At 34.1% G+C, this 22,749-nt stretch overlaps 1 protein-coding gene across 1 annotated transcript in view; it reads left to right on the top strand.

Annotated features, from left to right (window-relative positions):
• The window catches only part of LOC127564608 (phospholipid-transporting ATPase ABCA3-like), a 152,823-nt gene that overhangs the window by 82,602 nt on the left and 47,472 nt on the right, over positions 1 to 22,749 (top strand). The window contains exons 16-18 of the mRNA XM_052001283.1: positions 577 to 675; positions 14,017 to 14,224; positions 16,611 to 16,914. Coding sequence (XP_051857243.1) covers positions 577 to 675; positions 14,017 to 14,224; positions 16,611 to 16,914 — 611 coding nt within the window. The remainder of the gene's footprint in view (positions 1 to 576; positions 676 to 14,016; positions 14,225 to 16,610; positions 16,915 to 22,749) is intronic.

Here is a 22,749-nt window from a genome sequence, read left to right as displayed (position 1 = left end):
TTACACATGTTTAATTTATATTGGATTACTTGCTGTCTAAGGGAAGGGAAGAAATATGGGTAAATGTTAAAAACCATTTTTGCATGTATTTTGAAAAATAAAAAGCTATTATAAATTTTTGTTTTTAAAAGTCTTTCCTGATCTCCAGATACTAGTGTTTCTCTTTTTCAGTTTCTTTCCCTCTACAATGCATGAGTTTCCTTTGAAGGGGACTCAGTCCATTTGTCTTTGCTGGAAGAGATGGTGGTAATATCTATTTATACTAGTTATACATTTCCCTTTAACCAGGCATAATCATTATACAGCCTTTTCAGAAAGAATTATTACTAGCTTAGGTAGTTGGTTAGGGTAAAGTTCCATTGGAATTGTTCACTATCTCCTCCTAATATTCATTTCTGTTTTAGTTTACATAAATGTACAAACTTACTCTTATTTAGAGTATTGTAATAAAGAATTAACATTAATTTTTGTCTGTACTATGGGGGTGGGTGGAAATTAAGGAACTGATGACAAAATGTTAGAATTACAACTAGAATGAACCAGAATGGCACTTTTTTTTTTCTCTTTGCCTTCTAGGTTTGAAGAATTGTTTACTGCACTAGAAGAGAATCAGAAAAAGCTAGGCATTTCTAGCTATGGGGCCTCTGTTACAACTATGGAAGAAGTCTTCCTTAAGTGAGTTATTTATGGGTATACCCAAAAAATCGAGCCCTTCCCCTTTTCTTCTGAATCATTTTAAGAATTTAGGAGTAAATTATGATCTAAGATAGAGTAATTTAAAGTATACTGATGTCATATGTTAATTTTATCTGAAAAGATATGTATTAGAAATTTATCTAATAAGTTTCTTTCCACTGGAGTAGAAAGTATTCTGAGGGAAATATCACCTCTTTGAGTTCATGTGGTAGATTATTACTGCCAAATATATCTACCACAAAACAAAAATTAGAAAGGTTAAAAACCTAGATGTTAGTAAGCTTAAGCACAACTTCAGGAGATAGAAAAATAACCCTACACAAAGATTGGAGTTTCTGACAAAGCTTTACAAAGGTGATTATATTAGAGAGACAAAGAAATAATTTTTTGATATATAGCAGTCTCATGCTATCTTATAGAAAAATCCCAAAGAAATTGAATAAACTTAAACAGAATCAAAATCTCAGATATTTCCTTAGGAAACAAACTATGAATAAATTCAGTCAAGTTAACAGATTAGACTACAATATAGATATTTCACAATAGGTTTATTGAGAGGGGAGATATTTACAAGTCTCAAAGTTAACTTAAAGAGTTATAACCAGGTAGAATCCTTCCTCAAAAAACTTAAATTATTTGGGAAGCCTTGATTCACATTTTGGCTTCTTATTTAAGGAATGTTTGAGGCCTTAAGTAAATTTTCACATCCTATGGGACAAGTTTTAGCCAGCTTGTTAAAAACATATACATGGGAAAAACAGCCAATGCCCAATAATAAAAATTAATGAGAAATGCAAAAATTAGAGCTCATAAAGTATAGAGAAAGAAGATGGTGAGTTGGCAAATCTTGCTCTTTTTATCACCACACATCTTAACTATGTTCTTTTTTCCATTTATATAACCACTCTTTTTGAGATTTCAATCACCTTACCCAAACTTTTACATTAGTTTCCTCATAGTTCATAGTTTCCACATAGTTCACGTGTGTGCATATGTGTGTATATTTATATATCTGTGTGTGTATCCTATTCCCCATACAGTCACCAAAATAGTTTTCTAAACTATATTAACCATGATGGTCCCAATAATCGATAAATGCCAGTGGCAATTTCTCTAAAAATTAAACATTACACATAAAATCCTCTGTTGGGCATTTAAGACACTTTTTCTAGTCTTCTTACATATTTCTCACTCCCACACTCTCTGGATCCAGCCAAATTGCTCTTCTTCCTCTTCTTCACACACATTATTTCCATTTCCTATCTCCATGCGTTTGTACAAGGAGTTTTTTTTTATTTCTCTTTCCTCATCTCTGCCTCTTGGAATGCTCAGTTTTCTTCATGATTAAAGTCAAATACTACTTCCCCATATAAAGCCTTTCCTAGTCCTATTTTATGATTTGTGTAAACCTCTGCATATATGTATTGTCTCCCCCAATTAGAATGTAAACTTGTTGAAAGTAAGGACTGTTTTTCTTTTATCTTTGTCTCCCCAATGCCTAGCAAAGTGCCTGACATTTAGGTATTTAATAAATGCTTGTTGATTGATGATTAATGCAAATTATGTATTTGAATGGAGCAGACAGTTGGGAAAGCTTTAAAAGCAGGAGTAGCTCAAGGAAGTTGATCCTAGTGATATGAAATGAAGATTTTAATGAGTGAAAGAAAGCTAGGAAACTAATTGTGACCCAAGTTCAAAGTGTACTAGCACATGAAGAGAAAACTTCACTTTCTTATTAGTTAAATGGCTGGGAAATTAAACTAAAAAACACACACAAAAAAAACTACAACCTGAACTCTATCTGTTCCTGTAATTTTACTAATTTCTAGCTGGTGCCTTGAGATTCTCTTGTATAAAGGGCCCCTTGAACTTGTCTTCTAGAGTTGCCATATTTTCCAGACACAACTGGATGTGGAGAATGCAGGAAACCCCTGAGTTTATCAAGGAAGAAGCACCTCCTTGAACTAATATAATTTGTTTTTTCGATCCAAAGTTGACTATGTGTCCTTGGGAGTTAAAACAGGCTCCACTAAATCTGTACCAGACTGAGAAACTGTTTTGTACAACTCGGACCCTTGTAGATAAGCAGACCATCCGTGGTCCAGCAGTTACTAAGGTAAAAAAAAAAATTCTGCTTTTGCCATCACCTTTCTTGCTCCCTTTAGGAGATGTTTAATCCTTTTTCCCTTTCCTGTGACTTCCCCTTTTCCCAGTAATAATGAGTTCACATATACATGTATTTTGCTCTTGCAATAATTCCAGTCATAATACATGTTTAATGGACTTGTGATATTGTTTTTGGTTAACAACTGTAACCAAACATTTGGTGTATCCTAATCTACCTGATGGCTTAAAATATATTGGAGGAGATCAAAGAACAGACCTGGGAGAGTAGAAAGTGACTAGGTAAATCCAGGAAGTATTCTATTTGAGGTAAAGAGAAGTGGGGGAGAAGGGATGTATGTCATAGGAATTTAATCGATATTTTAGAAATAGAGGCCTGGGGCAAGTCTAGAAGTCAGTAATGTAAAGCTGACAGTGAAATCCAAGAGCATAAAAGTATATATTCTGGAAAACATTAAAAAAAAATCCTAACAACTAGCTTTAAATGCCTACTATGTGCAAAGCACTATATAAAAGAAACAAAGTAAAACACTCTCCCTATCTTTCCTGGAATTTGTGATCTAGTGGTTAGATATGAAAAGACCAAATAGTTCAGAAAAAAGTTTTCAGTGAGAAAGACACCCATGTCTCATACATAATCAGACTTAATAACTCCTTGTGACAGACACATCTATTTGTTAGGTATTATAGATACCAATTATGGCTCTCCTCTACATATGTTCACATATGTAAAAATATATGTGTATCAATAAATAGATATGTGTGCATATATACCTCTACCTACTATGTATGTATATATATGTATATATAATCTCATTAAACCATAAACAAAGACTTTGAGACTAGATACCATGACACATTTCTTTACAGATCTTAAAATATGCACATACTAGGTATTCAAAAAAATTACTTTGGTTATTTAATAGTTAACTATCAATTTTTCCTAATTCATTCTGAAAGTGATTTCAGACATTCAATTTCAACCATTAAATTTAGTAATTTTCTATTAATCATTCAATTTGAGGAAAAGTTTTTTTTCGAACTGGAATTTATATATTAAAAATAAGAATAACAATAGGTAGCATGTATGTAATGTATGGTTTACAAAATATTTTATAAATATCATCTCATTTTATCCTTGCAACAGTCTGGGAATATAGATGCTATTAGTCCCATTTTTCCAATAAGGAAACCGAGAAGTTGTGATTTGTCTAGTCATACAGCTATTGTCTCAATCTGAATTTGAACATCATGTCTTTTTGATATCACATAGCTGCCTCTTTATTTTTTAGGGGAAACACAAAAATGTCAAGCTATTTAGACTTTCCTTCAAAACATTTTCCATAATCTGAGCTAGTTCCAAAAGAATAATTTCTTTAGCTACCTCTTTATTTTTTAAGGGAAACACAAAAATGTCAAGCTATTTAGACTTTCCTTCAAAACATTTTCCATAATCTGAGCTAGTTCCAAAAGAATAATTTCTTAAGTCCTAAATGGAAATTTAGTTCATTTTGTTTAGGTTAGTCTTGAATTAATTCTATTACTGTATTCATAAATTCACCACTACATTCCTGGCAGATAAATTAGCCATCTAGCCTTTTCTAAAATCTTAAAGGATAATTACAATAAACAATCCATTCCACTTTGGGACATTTCTAATTATTAGAAAATTTTTGGAGATGGAGCCAAGATGGTGGAGTAAAAGTCAAATAGTCACCTGATCACTTTCTTTCTTTTTTTTTTTTTAAATAACTTTTTATTGACAGAACCCATGCCAGGGTAATTCCTTGCACTCACTTCTGTCCGATTTTTCCCCTCCCTTCCTCCATCCCCTCCCCCAGATGGCAAGCAGTCCTTTACATGTTTAATAGGGTATAGTATATCCTAGATACAATATATGTGTGCAGAACTGAACAGTTTTCTTGTTGCACAGGGAGAATTGGATTCAGAAGGTAGAAATAACCTGGGAAGAAAAACAAAAATGCAAGCAGTTTATATTCATTTCCCAGTGTTCTTTCTTTGGGTGTAGCTGCTTCTGTCCATCCTTGATCAATTGAAACTGAATTAGCTCTCTTTATCGAAGAGATCCACTTCCATCAGAATACATCCTCATACAGTATCATTGTTGAGGTATATAATGATCTCCTGGTTCTGCTCATTTCACTTAGCATCAGTTCATGTAAGTCTTGCCAGTCCTCTCTATATTCATCCTGCTGGGCATTCCTTACAGAACAATAATATTCCATAACGTTCATATATCACAGTTTACTCAACCATTCTCCAATTGATGGGCATCCATTCATTTTCCAGCTTCTAGCCACTACAAACAGGGCTGCCACAAACATTTTGGCACATACAGGTCCCTTTCCCTTCTTTAGTATCTCTTTGGGGTATAAGCCCAGTAGAAACACTGCTAGATCAAAGGGTATGCACAGTTTGATAACTTTTTGAGCATAGTTCCAAATTGCTCTCCAGAATGGTTGGATGTGTTCACAATTCCACCAACAATGAATCAGTGTCCCTGTCCACATCCCCTCCAACATTCCGCATTATCTTTCCCTGTCATTCTAGCCAATCTGACAGGTGTGTAGTGGTAACTTGATCACTTTCTAAAACCCCTCCACACACCTTTAAATAGTAATTCTAAATAAATAAAAATAAACAAACAAAAAAGGGAGAAATTTGATGCAAAGATTTTGTTTTCCATTTAACTAATTGCCCTTTTTATCCTAGAGAGATTAATTTTGTCTGAGCAGAAATTTTTCAGTAGAAAGTTGTATTTGTAGAAAGTTCTATTATCTTTTGTTATTGCCTCACTTCCTTGTTTAATTAAAAAAACATTCCTCCTTTCTATAAATACAACAAGTATATGTGCTATTCTTCTAATTTTTATAGTATGATCTCTAAAATTAAAGTGGGATTTCCATTTAGACTATATTGTGGAATATGCAGGTATTGGTCTAAGTCTAATTTCTTGCACAGTTTTCCAGTTTCCCAGCAGATTTTTTTGTTTCCTGTCTTATCTTTTTCCTCTAATTTTTAATGTGTCCTCTTTTATCCTTACTTTGGTTTTTTTGATTTTTTTATTTTCTGATTTTTAAAAATGCATATCCAACTCATCAATCCTTGTTTTTCTGTTTTGTCAGTAGATTTTTGATAAAATCATTTATGTTTTAATATTTGTAACTTAAATCATAACCATAATAATTAATGTGATGGGTAATTGTAAGCATACACATAAACCACCAGGTCCAAGTCAGGGACACATAACCCCAAAGCTTCTTTATTAAACATCAGAAAAGCTCCAGGGTAGTCAGAAATCCACAATGAGAGTCTCTTAAGGGTCTAGAAGTAACAAAGCCCCGTAGCTGCAGCAACCAGTCCAGGAATTCCCAGCTTGTTAGCACTCTGTCCTGAGATTCCATGTAGGACCCTGGAGATTCACTGCTCTGAACCAATGCATTGTATGATACAAATTGAAAATAAACAAAGCCAATCATCCAACCTCAAAAGTGCAACAAGAAATAGAGCTGGCCTTGAAATAAGATTCCCATCTAGGAAGTAAAGTTGGAAAGATGAAAAAACAAAAAAATTATAAACTACTACATAAAGAGTTATATAATAGATGCAAAGATGTCAATAATCTACCCTAGAAGGAGAAATTAACTCTTTAACAACTGAATTCGTCTCAGGCCATGGAAGAACTCAAAAGGAACTTTGAAAATTAAGTAAGGGAGAGAAGAAAAATTGGGAAGAGACTTGAAAGTGGTACAAAAGGAAATACAAAAAGTTAACGAGAATGCTTTAAAAAGCAAAATTGGCCAAATGGCAAAGGAAGTACAAAAGCTCACTGAGGAAAATAATTCCTTGAAAATTAGAATTGAGCAAATGGAAGCTAAAGACTTCATGAGAAATCAATAAAGCAAAATCAAAAAATGAAAAATATAGAAAATTATGTGAAATATCTGACTGGAATAAAAGATTCAAGAAACCCAGAAAGTCAAATTTATTTAAACTATAGGAAGAGATATATAATGGAGGATTGATATAATGGAGATACAAAGGAAAATCCCATTCTAACCACATTAATATATTTCAAAGGCATTGAGGGACTTAAATAAAAACAGAGGATCTAGAGTGGATTAGTTCTGTTTTGAGTACTTTTAAGAAAAAGGTTAAAGAATCATACTTGTTTAGGAAAGAGAAAGGTGATGGAAGTACTCTTTCTTATATTTCAGAGTACACAAGATCAATTCGGAGGGAATAATGAGAAAGCAAGCAGATAATTAGATGAATTCATGTGAACTAGACAAAGGAGGGTCAAACACAGAATTAGTGTGGAATATATCAAAAATTTTGTAGGGAAGCAGGTGAAAATAGGAGAAGAATACTGGAAAAAATTAATTGTAAACAAAATCATAACTGCTTTCAAATGTTGAAGTTGGACATAGTTCCAAATTGCTCTCCAAAATGATTGGATCACTTCACAATTCTACCATTAGTGTTCCAGTTTTCCCACATCCCCTCCAACATTCATTACCTTTTTCTGTCATCTTAGCCAATCTGAAAAGTATGAATCCTTTTTTTTAAAACAATTTTTTCTCAAGTGCTTTTTTTTATTAACCAGCTGGAAAGTCCTGTTGGTTTAAAGTGAAATATTGGTAACTCCCTTTTGGTTTGTGTTTCCAATGCTGATTATTCCTCCACAGGGAAAATAAAATCTTTTTATGACCTTGAAATCTGACCAATCATCACTGTTATTCCTCATTTCTGAATTTTCTCCTTTTTCAATACAGTGATCAGAACTTTCTTGTCTAGGAAAGGCAAAAGCCACCTCCATGTAGTACTAAGTATACTTTCTCATTGTGCTATGGACAACTCAGGATTGAGTAAAAATTGACAAAACTTCCAGTTGTAATCTTTCCCCATTGCAATGCCCCATATGAATCAGAATGTGTTCCATTATAGGTCTGGGATTTTTCTTTATGCCAGTATATAACTTCTTCCTGGGTGCTCAAGTTTCTTCACACTCCAGATACTCCTGCTGTGGTTCTGTCCTCATTGTCTGCAAACTTCTCTGTCTCCAAATGTCTGCAAGGGCTGGACAAAGGACTCACTGTTAACTTTTTCTGAATTCATCTTATCAGAATTCAGTCTGATGCATATTATAGATCTCTTTGGAAGATTTGTGGACAGGAACTCAGTTTCATTGCTTCCTTTTACTCCACTATTTTGACTTTGCCTACAAAGCAAGAATTTTTAAGAGTTCAAAAATGCTTTTATAAATGGAATTGAAAGTATGTGAGGAGAAAAATGAAAAAGAAATGAGAGCAGTAGGGACTATATAAGAAAGAACCAGAAAAAGGATTACAGGCTTGTCACAAGAAGTAGACATCCCTGGAAAGTATATTCCCCAGTTAAGTGAACCTATCCATAGCATTCAAAACTTCTTCAGTTGCTGTAACTAATGGTTCCACGTAAAGATATGGTGCTGGCTGATGGGTATCTGTGTTTTCTTGCTGTTAATTATTAGGCCAAAATTAGCACATTCAATAATTTGTTGTAGTTCTGCTTCTGAGGCTTCATTGAGTGCACAATTATCTGCAAACAAAAAATCATGCACCAATATTCCCTCCAATTTAGTTTTAACTTAAGGCCAAATAATGGTTGATAATGAGATTGCATGCATTGCCTGAGCTAGCTCATTGTTGGGAAGCACTAAAGAAAAGTTGGGAGAGGAGCAAGGTCCACAGAGCCATTATGTTCTTGGTTGAATGCCTTATGAAAGGCAGTATACCAACATCATACCAGGAAACTGAATCACTTTCATTTGAATTGTCTTAGGCAGATTCTGAAAATCACTTGGCAGGATAAGTTATCAGATATTGAGGTCCTTTCTTGAATTAAACTCAAATATTCAAACTCTACTGCAGAAAGCACAACTACACTGGACTAGCCACGTTGTTCGAATGCCAAAAAAGACTAGTTTATGAAGAATTCACAAGGTTAAGCACTCTTGTGTTAGTTAGAAAAAGCAACACAAGGACACTCTCAAGATCTCTCTTAAGAACTTTAGAATTGATTTCATGACAGCAGAGCACTGGCATAGACATGCCATCATCAGAGAGGGTGCTATGATCTATGAGCAAGGTTGAATTGTAGTAATTCATCCCTAGATCATATAGCCTATTTGTGCCCAAGCTGTAGCAGAGCATTCTGAGCTCATATTAAGTCTGATCAGCTACAGTCAGACACAATGTTAACTTGATTCTAACATATTGATGCCATTTTGATCCTTCAAAGAATGAACAGGCAGTATCACAAAAGGTACAAAATTTTGCTCAAACAATAAACTCTCTCTGAAAATGTGAATGGATCAAAAATAAGCCAATGATTTCATAATAAAAAAAAGAAATATTAAAACAAAGTCAAAAAACTGAAAGAATACAAGAAAATATTAAGTATTTAATAGCAAAAATCATTGACCTACAAAACAGAATGAAAGGGAAAAAAATTTGAGAATCATTGGACTCCGAATATCATAACCAAAATAAGAGCCTAGACACAAACAGAACTAATTCAGCTAAGAGTAGAAAAGAAGCAATTAAGTGGGAAAATACATATATTCATCGTGTCTTTAATGAAGATTTCATTTCTTAAACATATAAAGAACTGATTGTAATTTAGAATAACAGCCGTCCCCAATTGACAAATTGATCAAAGAATAGGAAAAAATGGTCTTCAGAAGATGAAATCCAAACTATTAAAATTCACATAAAAAATTACTCCACTAATATCTAGAGCAAACCAAATTAATCAGCTCTGATGTTTTACCTCACATCGATTAGGTTGGCAAAATTGGGAAAAAAGGAAAATGGTAAATGTTGGGAAATAGTCATATTGTTATAATTTTGGTGGAGCTATGAATTCCATTCTGGAAAGCAATTTGGAACTAAACCCAGAAAGTTATTAAACTCTGCATACATTTGATACAACAATATCACAACTAGGCTTATCTCCCAAAAAGATCAAAGAAAGTAGAGGAAAAAAGACATACGTATATATATATATAAAATTAGCAGCTCTTATTGTGATGGGAAAGAATTGGAAATTAAGGGAGTACTCATTAATTAAGAAATGGTTAAACAAAATATGGCAAATACATTTGATAAAATATAATTGGACTATAAAAAATCAAAATCAATACAATCAAACAACAAATACCTACTGTGATGGGCATTAAAAAAAAAAAAACAGAGGATGGTTTCAGAAATATCTGAGAATATATAAACTGATGCAGAGCAAAGTGAGCAGAACCAGGAGAATAATTTGTACAGTGATAACAATATTTTAAATACAAACAACTTGGACAGAAACCTTAGATACAAGTCAGTAATTTGTAAATAATACATATTTGTTAAAAGAGTTTTATTTTAATTTCTTTTTCAAGTTGATAGAAGAAAAAGAAATAGACATTCATTTATTGAAAAGAAAATTAATTTTTAAAAAAGATGCTTAGAACTCACTGTTAAAATTAATTATCTAGAATAAAAGAGAAAATGAGGACAAAGTTATCAAGCCACCTGTGATTTAATTTGCAAAACTAACATTTGCATATCAAATCAGTCATCTCAAAGGTCTGACAGGGAGTTATTTACAAAGCTGATTTTTACTAAAAAGGATTTTTTAAATGACAGAACTTTGTTTTGAACACAGTTCTGGACAAGGCAGATGATCTGATTAGTTAGGTTCTACCAGACTTTCTTAATTCTACTCAGAAGTCATTTATAGATAGGTGGTGCCTTTTGTAACCAGAAAGTGTACTGAGAAATAGGAACTTGTGGTAAGTAATTTGCAATCACTTCTATCCCACCCCATCTTACCCTATTCCCATCTTGGAAAATTCCATTACTCAACTTAGACTCTAGCTCAAGGAAAAAAAAAAACAGGAGCTTATCCACTAAAACTGGAAAAAGGAATTTTTGGCTTTCTCCAGCTGTCAGAAAGGGGAGCAGCCTCTGATCAACAACCCTTTCTCCTGGAACTCAGAAAGGGGAATTTAATCTTTAAAAAAAAAAAAGTTATCCTATAATTACTACATGTCTTAATTCTAAATAATCTGCTACTGATGATAAAGTCTTAATCTGCTCATTAACTCCATAGGTTGCTTAGACTTAGGAGACTTTCTATGTTAGTATGGCTTAGCTAAAGAAAGTAGTTTAATCTTATAAATCAAATTAAAATAAATAAAAGTAATCAACACTAGCTGATTTTCTTTTGGATAACTTAGGTGTCATCCTGGACTCTTTTATCTTCTCTCACCTTTCTCAAACTCAGTCTTTTGTCAAGTCTGTCGTAGGAAATATTTCTCATATATACTGTTTCTCTCCTTTATCAATATCATCCTCCTAGTACAGAACCTCATTCTCTCCTGGATTATTGCAATAGTTTTCTAGTTGATCTGCCTGCTCCCAAATCAGTCAATCTATCTACCTATCTGTTTGTTGATGTATATATAAATGCATATTTGTGTATATTCTATCCAAAACAATCATCCTAAGGCACCAGTCTTATCATAGCACTTCAATTCCACTGTTACCTCCAAGTTCAAATATAATAGTTTCTGTTTTGACTTTTAAATCCATTCACAGCCTGATTCCTTCCTACATTTCCAGTCATCTTCCATTTTTATTTCCTTTTTATGCTATAATCCAGTGAGAATGGTCTGCCTCCTTGCTGGTCCCTGCATGAGACTTTATATGGTCTTTACCTGCGTGATTCCAGGCATTTTCACTCATTGTGCCCCATTCCTATCTTTTCCCACCTCCATATCTTGACTTCCCTATTTTCTTTAAAGTCTCAGGTGAAATCCCTCTTTCTGTCATCTCTCTATCCTTATCTCTTATTAGTAGAGTCTCCTCTGAGAGTTCCTTCAGTTTTATTGTGTATGTGTGTATGTACACATCATATGTACATAGTGCATATTGTCTTTCCCATTAGAATGCGAACTCCTTAATGGCAAGAACTGTTTTTACTTCTCTTTATATCTCCAGAATTTAGCACAGTGCCTAGAACAAAACAGGCATTAAATAATTGCTAAATAACTTAATCTGTACTCTACAAAAGTTCTTCTCTGCTAAGTTATCATTAACTGACTAAGGTTAAATCTGATGCAGGACTTGAAGTGAAGTCTTAGTGATAGTGATATGGGCTAGTGATTTCCTGATTCTGCTTACTTCACTTAATAATCAGTTCATATTCCAAGCTTCTTTGTGTTCATCTTCTTTATTTTTACTTATAGCACAAGCTAGCACTGGACTAAATCTAATAAATTAAAATTCAGTAGGGAATAAATGTAAAGTCTTGTACTTGGGTATTAAAAGTAAACATCACAAGTATAAGATTGGGAAGCATGGATAGTCAATTTTATGAAAGATCTGGTATTTTTTAATAGACTAAAAGCTCAAAATGAGTTATTGATGTGCAGGATTATCCCCAGGATGTACCTGATATTGGGTAATTTTTTTTCAGAGTCCTTTTCTAAGTAAATAATTTGATTTAAAATGTATTATCAAATCAACAAAATTTATGTTATATAACTATAAATTACAAAATCAATAAAAACTAATTATGTATGCTTAATTTTCAATTAAGTTTTAGAATACTTAGTTTATAACATTACCTTTTGCTTAAGAAATATTGTGTAGAGAACCTAGATGATTGTTTAAATTTGGATAACTCACATTCTATGAGACCATTCCCACTACATGCCATGTAGCATGTAACTACTAAGAGTTTGTGTGAGACTAAAAAGATATAAAAAGTTTAGGCATATTCTTCGAAATCTTTCCATTTTGATTCTTTGGGTGGCTTTATATAGCACCACAAAAAGAGCTGCTATAAATATTTTTGTATATGTAGTTCCTTTTCCATTTTCTTTGATCTCTTTTGGATATAGCACTAATAATGATATTCCTGGGTAAAAGGATATGCATAGTTTTATAGCCCTTTAAACAGCATGTGTTCTTTCTCATCTTAGATCATTTTATACCTGAGAATAGTTGTCATAATTGATAATGATCAATATTGCTATTACTGTGTACAGTGTTCTCCTGTACTTTAATACTTTGTACTCTTCACTTTGCATCAGTTAATATGTCTTATCAAAGTTTTCTGGAAATTTTCTGCTCAAAAATTCTTATGGCATAGAAATATCACAATCACAAAATACAACTTGTTCATCCATTCCCCAACTGATGGGCATTCCTTCAATTTATAATTCTTTTCCCACCACAAAAACTATAATAAGAGGTAATCAGGAATATTGGAAAGGTTGATATTGAAGTCCTTGTTTGACTTGTTATACTTGGTTACAGGAAGAAGAACTAGGAACATTAGTTGAAAGTAATACAAAGGCAAATTTAAGTTTAAGAGGGGATTTTTGATCAGATATGGGTTAATCTAAACAACTTCTTATGTCCCTTCCGACGGAAATTCAGTGCTTCCATGATAGAATTTACAATATAAGGGAAATTATCAGTTGATTGAGTTGTATAGAGATTGTCATTAAAGATATAAATGAAAACAGAAAGTTCAACTAGTAAAAGTCTTCATTGTTTGTGGAGTATTCTTTTGTTATTTTTTATAAACTGTCTCAATTCCTTTCCTGCAGGGTTGATGAAACAAATCCTTCCCATTGGATTTCATTCTTTTTGTTCTTGGATAATGGATTTAATTTTTTACAGCTAAATGAAAGATCAGAAAGCACAGAAGCACTTTTATAGCAATGAATAGTCCATTAAAGAATCAAAGATTGTATAAAACTTTATAAATGTCTTTACTGTTGTCTTGATTTTGTAGTATCTAAATGATTTTAAGATCTACTATACATGCTCCTCAGAGACATGTTAAGCACTTTTCACAAGTTTGAGAACCACTGTACATCCTTGAGTAAGATTTTTTTCCATAATTAAAGTATAAAATACAATTTGATTTTGTTTCCTATAAATTTCACTATAGAGGTTATTTCTAAATATATATTTTGCAGATATATCCACATTTCTTGATAATTAGGTTTCCTGTTTTGATATATTGAAAAAATATGTAAGGATATTATTGTTTTATCAGTTATCTTGATAGTCTCCCAAAGACAATTAACTTTCATCTCCAACTAAAATGAAATGCTTTTTGGTACAGGGTTGGTAAGATGGTGGATTCCAAAATGGATCTCAAAGCCATCCAACTATCTGCCTCAAATAAAGAGTTCCTGAGACAAGTCAGCAGAATGTCTTTAGAAGGAGATGAGATGGGTATTTATCTTAGTGACAGTGATGAAGAGAAAAACCAAGAGGAAGAGCAGCAGCAACGTGAACACCACTACCATTCTGTGAAGTTCAATACAGGGGTAAGTAATCTTGCTTAAAATTTAAGTCTGGAAAATTGATTAGCAAAGAAGGTACATATTTTGATTTTAGTATTTCAACTAAATTTTTTTAAAAGTTAGAAATATCATTAATGTAATACTCAGATTTAGGAAATATTGGGTATTCTGCATTATTTTAGTCAGTGATGCAGAAGCTAGACTATATGAACTCATTACAAGGAAAAATCTGGTAAAGATTATATTTGCTGTTCTTAATAGTCCCATCAATTTGTCATCTGTTTGCTTTAGAATGTCATTTTTCAACTTTATAATCCAAGAATTTGATTGTTAGTTCTTCCAGAGTTTAGTAAGCAATTTGGAGTTAGCTAAGATGATTTATGTAACTAAACACATGGGATACTTTGCTTACTAATTTACATGTTGAATTTAAACTTTCACATCTTTTTTTCCAAAAAAGGAAACTTTGAGGTGACAAGCTAAAATTAATAGTTTCATTATTTATCAGGAACACAGAGAGGGAGAAATGGGACAGTTTTAAGATAAATTTACATTTCAGATGAATTCAATTTTTTTTCTAATTTTTATTTAATTGGCACCCTTTGATATATATGCAAGTTGACATGTGAAATGATTAATAATAGTATGGTCATCAGATCTGAGAAAATAATTATACAGAGGTACATATGTCAATTGGAAAAATCATTATTCCCTTTATTATAGCTACCATTTCTCCTAGATATTTGAACTTTTGAAACTCCGAGATGGCAAAAGTCATTTACATACTACTCTTATACTACCCTTATACTTAGTAAACTCCAGTTTCACTTCCAGGATCAAATACAAAATTCTCTTTTGGTGTTCAAAGCTCTTCATAACCTAGCCCCATTTTAGCTTTCCAGTTTTCTTATACCTTATTTCTCACTCCAAATACTCTTTAATCCATTCATGTTAGTCTTGCTGTTCATGAACAAGACACTTTATGTCTCAGCTTCAGGCATTTTCTTTTGTTCTCCTCCATGACTGCTGTGTTCTTTGTTTTCTCCACCTCCTGAATTCCCTGGCTTCTTTCAAGTCTCTTTTTCAATGGTGTCAAACTCAAATAGAAATGAGAATCACTATTCAGTACATAAGGATCCTTACAGGTTGCACAATGACTTAGTTTTAAAATGTAATGTTATCTAAGTTTTACCATATTTTTAATTACTTTGTTAAATATTTCCTCCTTAAAATTTATTCTGGTTTGGAGCCAAGGATTTGATAGCTCTCTTCAGTCTTTCTAATCACACATAATCCAAGTGCCTTCCCTCCTTTAATTAAGTCCTATTTTTCTTGTATCTAGTTTGTTTGCACATATTTATTTCCTTGTTGTCTCCCCCAATAGATTTTTTTGAGAGAATTTTTGAGTCTTTTACTTCATTTTGTATCCCCAGAAGTTTAGCACAGTGGCTGGCACATAGTATAGCACACAGCTTGGCACATAGTAGGTGCTTAATAAATGTTATTGACTGAGTGTTGATTTCAATATAATTGGTTTCCTTTGTCATTTTATGTATGTAAGTTTATGCATTTTAAAATATTCTTCTGAGAAGGGGCCCACAGACTTCATCAGGTTGTAATACCCCCAAAAAAAGAGAGAGGGAGAAAGATTAAGAACCCCTGCTTACAACTTTTTTTTAGTTTGGGCATGGTGATCTAGATATAATAGAACTAAGAATGTTGGAATTAGAAAGGACTTTTCTGAATCCTGTTCTCTGACTTTATAAATAAGTTTACTAAGGTCTAATGAAGTGCTTTGCCACAGGACATATAGCTAGTTAGTGGTAAAGCTAAAATTAGAAGCTAGTCTTCCCGATTCCCAGACCAAGGATTTTTATCTACATACACTGTACCATTTGCATGTTATAAAAACAGTGGAAGTTGGTACTTCCCAGTTTTATGGGAATGATTATTTTGTGCAATAGAACAACTATACTAATACAAGAGAGATAATAGGATTTTGTTCTTTTCTCTATGCTTCATAAAGATGTTCAATATTTATTCAAGGGGATTTCTTATCCTTGTTTTTCTTTTAGTTTTATGAATATACAATAAATGGTGATTTTTAGAAATCAATCTTTGTTTCATCAAAAAATTTTACAAACATAAACAGAAAATTTTTAGTTTAATCTGCTTATTTTGATTATCTTTGCTACACTATTTGTGTTGGCCAAGGTATTATGTTCAGGAATGAATACCTTTCCGTTTTGTATTCTTTAACTCTGTCCTTTCAGCTGTTGTATCATAAGCTACAAGTAATTGCAGTAAGCATTTGAGCTCAACAGGATAGCCCCTGAGGTGTACTCTTGACTCTCAATTCTATAATTCAGTAACTATTATAATACTATATTTCTCTCTGCTTTTTATTTAGATTTATCTTTACAGCCAGCAGTTCTATGCCATGTTAGTGAAGAGGGCTACCTTCAGTTTGCGTAATTGGAAGTTAATATTACTGCAAATTCTGGTGCTGCTGACATTTACTGCCATACTTCTCAGAGCCATTACCTTCTATTCAGAAGTACGAGATGACCCTGCATTAGAAATGAATTTGCGACAATATGGCCGAACCATTGTGCCTTTCTCTATTTCTGGAACTACTGAGCTGAGTCGGAAACTCAGAGAATATATTCAAGTTTTGCTAAAGGATGAGAAGCAAGTACCCCAAATGGTGAAAGGTAAGGCTCACTTCTATTGGGAGGACTTTCTGATTGACTGATTCTTCCTAGAACTTCCAATATGAGGAGACCAAATCCAAAAATGGCTTTATCTCTCTGCTGAATTATCCCCATAGGATTTTCTCTACCTAGTATCCCTGAGCCAGATACCTTTTCTCCCTGGTGACCCTTTCAGCTCCCTTTTACATGTTAGCTTTCCCAATTAGAATTTAAGCGCCTTACTCCAGATCAGAGTTTTATGAGAAACAAACAAACAAACCAAAAAAAAGCAATTCAGTTATACTGGAGCTACAATTAGAATTGTACATATTTTATCAGCAGTTACAATAAAAGACCAAAGGTCCTGAAATATTACATATGACAATCAAAAGAACTAGGCCCATGGCCAAAAATATCATATCTAGCAAAATTAAATATAATAATTAATGAAAAATAGAAATTAATTTAACTTAGATTTTCAGAATTTTTTCTTAAACCTGAACTCAATAGAAAATTTAACATATAAAAACTAACATCAAAGACTAATTTCAGGAGATTTAATAAGAACAAACTCTGTGTTTTATACATGGAAATGTAAACGATATGTCCAAGATTCACATAATAATTGGATAGTCCAAAAGAAAGACTGGGGCAGAGCTGAGTATGATCTGACTCTAAAAAGCAAAACTGTCTAAGAAAAGATAAAATAGTAATTGTGCTATACAAATGAGGTGCAGAAGAAAAACTGACAGAGAAGCATTAGAAAGGGGAGGAGAGCTGGTAGTTCTGAAAACCTGCTCATATAAAGAATGAATTAAATAGGGAACAATACACACACACACACACAGAGAGAGAGAGAGAGAGAGAGAGAGAGAGAGAGAGAGAGATAAAAAAAATGAGAAGGAATAGAATAAAGGGAAGTATAGAAAGTTGTGTAGATGAATGGGACTAGAAGATAAGACACATAGATTAATGGGAGTGGTATGTAGAAGGAGAAAAAGGGTGAAGGAAGAAAAGGGTTGGAGGTTAAGTAAAAGCAAGAAGCAAATTAAGGTGTAGAACTAAAGTAGAAGAGTAAACAGGGATAGGAATAAGAGATATACACAAACATAATAACAATGATCAGGAGTAGAATTTATTAGGAAAAAATAGGACTAGACAAAGTCAAACTTAAAAGATTTAATCAAGAGAGAAATTTACATTATATGTCAATCATATTAACATATACACATATTAACATATATATATACATACATATACACACACAAATATTCTATGCTTAACTGTAGTCTGCTTGGGGGAGGTGATATAAAGTAAAGGATTTTTATGGTTTTGATTCATTCTTACAAAATGACATGCACATAAAATCTATAAATAGATTTAATAATAATACTTAAAGAATAGGCAAATTAAAAATGCTTAAAGAATAGAAAAAAAATATCAGTTTTATAGAGACAATATCCTATGCAATTTAAAATGATAATCAATAAAACAAAGCAGAGAAATGAGTAGCTATAGAAAACATCACCAAATCGGGGGAGCAACAACTCTAGAATTGGCAACTGAGGAATCCCGGGGGCAGCCAGTCAAATCCCAATTGGGAAGGTTCCCAGGCAGAGCATCCTCTCCATGGGTGAGACTCCAATGAAGTAACTAGACTTTTCTCTATTAAATAGTCTGAGAACAAAAAGGACATTCTGCCAGAAGGTGTTGGCAAAGAACTAGTACCATAGCCAGTTAATCATGGTCATCTGGCCATGGGAGTCTGGCCAAAATTTCACAAGGATATTTCTTTTGGCTAATTCAAAGTATTTATGATTCTGTAATTTAATTTTTTTTTAAAATGAAGTCTAACCTATGAAAGCTGTTACAGGCGCAACCTGCTAGTGGTTGCTGGGTGTTATAGGAGCCATCCACTAATGGCTGCTTGGGATATTAATTGTGACCAGCAGAATAGATCCCTTTATGTGAGACAATGATAATGATACAAGAAGACTGAGAGGTAGTTGCAATCCCTGACTTCTCTTCCCTCTTGCCTCCAATTTATTTCATTCCCATTCCAGAAGCAACATCTGTGTCAGCAAAGGCTGACTTGTAATTCTTTCAAGTATGTTATGATTCACAGCTGTGGGGGCTTTCAGGGAATTGCCCTGCTCCTCCACACTTAAGCACAGTCCTTAACAATTCCCTGTTTTTTGTTTTATGGAAACACGATTATTTTTCCCCCAACAGCATGGTCAAAAAGTTTGTGCAGTGACTATTATCTGAGTCTGCATCTAAGGAGTGCAAACAGCACTATCAAAGTCTTTTCTGTTTTATTCATCTGGATGGTTTCAGGATGAGATGCTATAGCAGGTATTGAATCTTATGAGATGACATGGAGGCAAACTTTCTGACCAATAGAGAAGAGAATTCTAGTCAGAACAGGCGGTTTTAATAAGTCACTCATGAGTCTCCTGGCTCAGCCCTTTGATGTGTTGGCCCATTTTAATTACCCCGACTGAAAAAGTTTACCAATGTCTCTTCTCTCTTTCCTTTCCCGCGGGTCACCGAAGGAACTCTCCTAGAAGGATCCTATTCATGAACAGCTCTTGAACACTGCTGCTTCTTTATTTCTTGTGTTTCTTGTGACCTACATTGGGTGCCAAACAGTCCAAACTGGCTCTCTGGAGGATCTTGGTACCAGTCCAAGTCCTCCAAGTCTTAGAAGAGGAGTGATGAAGCAGGCACCCATGTGGATCGTCAAATATGGAGTCCATTTATTTCAAATTCTCTCACCTTAAATACCTTAGTACAATCACATCAGTACAGCACACTGCACATGTACTAACTATAAGCACACTGCTATTATTATATAAATGTCTCTTTACTGCTTCAAGTAGAACACAGGCTGTCATACCACCTGACTTCTCAGGAAGGCTGAGACACCCCCAAGGGAAGATGAGAGCTGAACCAGGCATTGTTCACTCTGGGTTGAAGGGTCTTATACCTCACTATCTGTGGCCCTCTACATCTCCCTCTTTCTTTTGTTTTAATTGAAACAGGTATATATAAATCCAACATGGGAGGAATCACACAAGCAAGTAATAATATCATGTAGTAGTAATGTAATGAGCAAAATGAAACAGCATTGAGAGGAGTCACACAGGCAAGGAGTAATGTAACAAACAATATGAATCAACATAATATTATAAAATCTTCCATGAGTCCTAAAAGGAGGGTATATAAATAACAATCACACATATACCCTTCAGCCAAGAGCATAGTCCAAAGCCAATCTATTGTCCATCACTTCATGTGTCAGGGAATCCAATGATTCCTGCAGGTTTTGAAGTCCTGCATCAGTCTCATTAACAATTATTTTTGATGTTCATGAGTCAATTGCCATACACATAGGGTTAACTGCCATGCTCTTTCAGTGATGTCATAGAGATGGAACCACCCAATTTTTTTTAATCTTCTTCATTTCGAGGGTCTTCTCTTTTTCTGTCTCTCTCGAGAGACAAGGTGGATATGGCTCATTTGCACCCATCTGATTCCTTCTCCATCTGTAGAGACACAAGCAAACACTCTGCTCCAAGTCCTTAGTCTGTCTGGTCCCTTCCATTCACCACTCTCTGGATTTCTCCACATCACCTGGTAATTATCTAAAGATAGTGGAGCTGCTTGCCCGGGACACTGCTCTTCCAGCAAGTTATGAAACCTTTCTGCTGGAGCCAGTGCATCTTCATCAAAAAATCAAAAAATTAATAGTATATAGAGTTAAGTTCAGAAGTTCTCTAGGGTTACTTGTGGCTCCCTCTTTCTTTTGTTTTGTTGGAGGAGTATCTTAATGTCTCTGTTTCTCGTCTCTACTATTGCCTGTCCTAAGGTATTGCCTTGCCATACCTTAAAGGGTATGCCAGTGGTGTGTAAAATCTGATACTGTGCACAAAAGTGTGCAAAATGTTTAGAAGTATATGCAGGTCCATTATCTGTTTTTATTGCTTGTGGCACACCCATGATTGTAAAAGCTTGTATAAGGAATTCAGTGATATTTGGACTGTCTATTTTGCTGCTTATATGTGAAAGTAAATCCTGGAAAAAGGTGTCTATTACAACATGGATAAAAAGACAGACGACCAAAAGATTTATAATGGGTCACATCCATTTGCCATATTTCATTGGGTCTCAAACCATGAGGGTTTTTCCCTGGAGGGAGCGTAGAAGTGTGGAAAGGAAGGCAAGCTGTACAGGCTTTTCTATACTCCCAGCTTCCTCTTGTTATCCCAGACTGCAAATATAAAGCTCTAGTAGCCTGATGATATTTAGAATGAGATCTTGGGCTCCTGAAATAGAGGAGTATTGGCTAACATGGTGAGAAGATTATCTGCTTTTGTGTTTCTATAAAAAAATTAGTTCCTGGAAGACCACTGAGAGTGGACATTTTCTCACTTGCTCTTGAAGTTCCTTAAAAAGCTGATATGTTAGAGGCTACAAATTTTATTTGGGCTATAGCAATGTTTTGTACCACACCTACTAAATAGGCCAAATCAGATAATATACTTACATCTCCTGGATAATAAGTAAGAGCTAGCATAATTGCATATAACTCATTCTACTGAGTGGACCGATAGGTAGTTCTGACTACTCTATAGCTAAGTCATGAGAATATACAACACAAATTGTATGTTTGGGTGCATCTGTAAAGATGGTTGGTCCTTTAAATCTTTTCTTCAAAAATCTATGGCCAATTATTTAATAGCCGGGTTGTTTTTAAGGAAGACTCATGTGTAAAATTTGGAGCTGTGGCCAATAAAACTTAGCATTCTAGAATGGCTTCACAGCATACATTGATTTGTGCATTGTTATAAAAAGTGTATATCTTGTCAGGTCTTATCCCAGATAATTGTACTGCTCGCTTAATGGCCTTTAATAAGATTCTAGCCACAAGCACTGGGTAAGGAATAATACTTTGGTCTGGTGGTGCTTGGAGGATCATCCACTCAATCACACTGTCTCCTTGATGAAGGACTGCTACAGCAGTCCTCTTTCTTTTGTAGCAAAAACTGATATTTCTAAGGGTTTTTGAGTGACTCAACCACATTGAGTGGTTCAATGCCACTTCAATCTCTCTCAGAGCCTCTTGAGCTTCTTTTGTGAGCTGGCAGGGTGAGTCTAAAGAAATATCTTCCCTCAAAATGCCATATAATGGTTGTAATTGACAGGTAGTTAAGCTTAACACTGGATGCATCCATTGGATATATCCTATCAATTCCTGAAAATAATTTAAGTATTCTTCCATTGAACTTGCTGATCATGTCAATTGAGGTGCTGTGTATCCTACTTTCTAGGGCCCCACATTTCTAGGGCCTCACATTGGGTGCCAAATGTACCATCTGAACTAGCTTTCTGGAGGATCTCAGTATCAGCCCGAGTCCTTAGTCTTAGAAGAGGAGTGAAGAGGTGGGATCCATATGGATGGTCAAATATGGAGTCCATTTGTTTCAAGTTCTCTCAGCCTTAAATACTTTAGTACAATTACATCACTACAGCAAACTGTGCATGTGCTAACTATAAGCACCTTACTATTAATATGTATATGCCTCTTTATTGCAAGCATGTCTGCTTCAAGTAGAACACTTCTCAGGAAAGTTGAGATGCCCCAAGGGGAGATGAGAGCCAAACCAGACATTGTCAGCAGGTTCCCTCTGGGCTGAAGAATCTTATACTTCACCAAGAGTTCCCCCATTGTCTGTGGCCCTCTACAAAAGCAGGTAATCAAGATAAAAAAAATAAGCAACTCCAGTGATACCTATTGAGAGTTATATGTTGACTCTTATTACTCTACTTTTGAATGGGGATATGAAATTGAAA

This window comes from Antechinus flavipes, chromosome 1 (assembly GCF_016432865.1).
Source record: "Antechinus flavipes isolate AdamAnt ecotype Samford, QLD, Australia chromosome 1, AdamAnt_v2, whole genome shotgun sequence".
Taxonomy (NCBI): Eukaryota; Metazoa; Chordata; class Mammalia; order Dasyuromorphia; family Dasyuridae; genus Antechinus; species Antechinus flavipes.
This window is presented reverse-complemented; position numbering and strand designations above follow the sequence as displayed.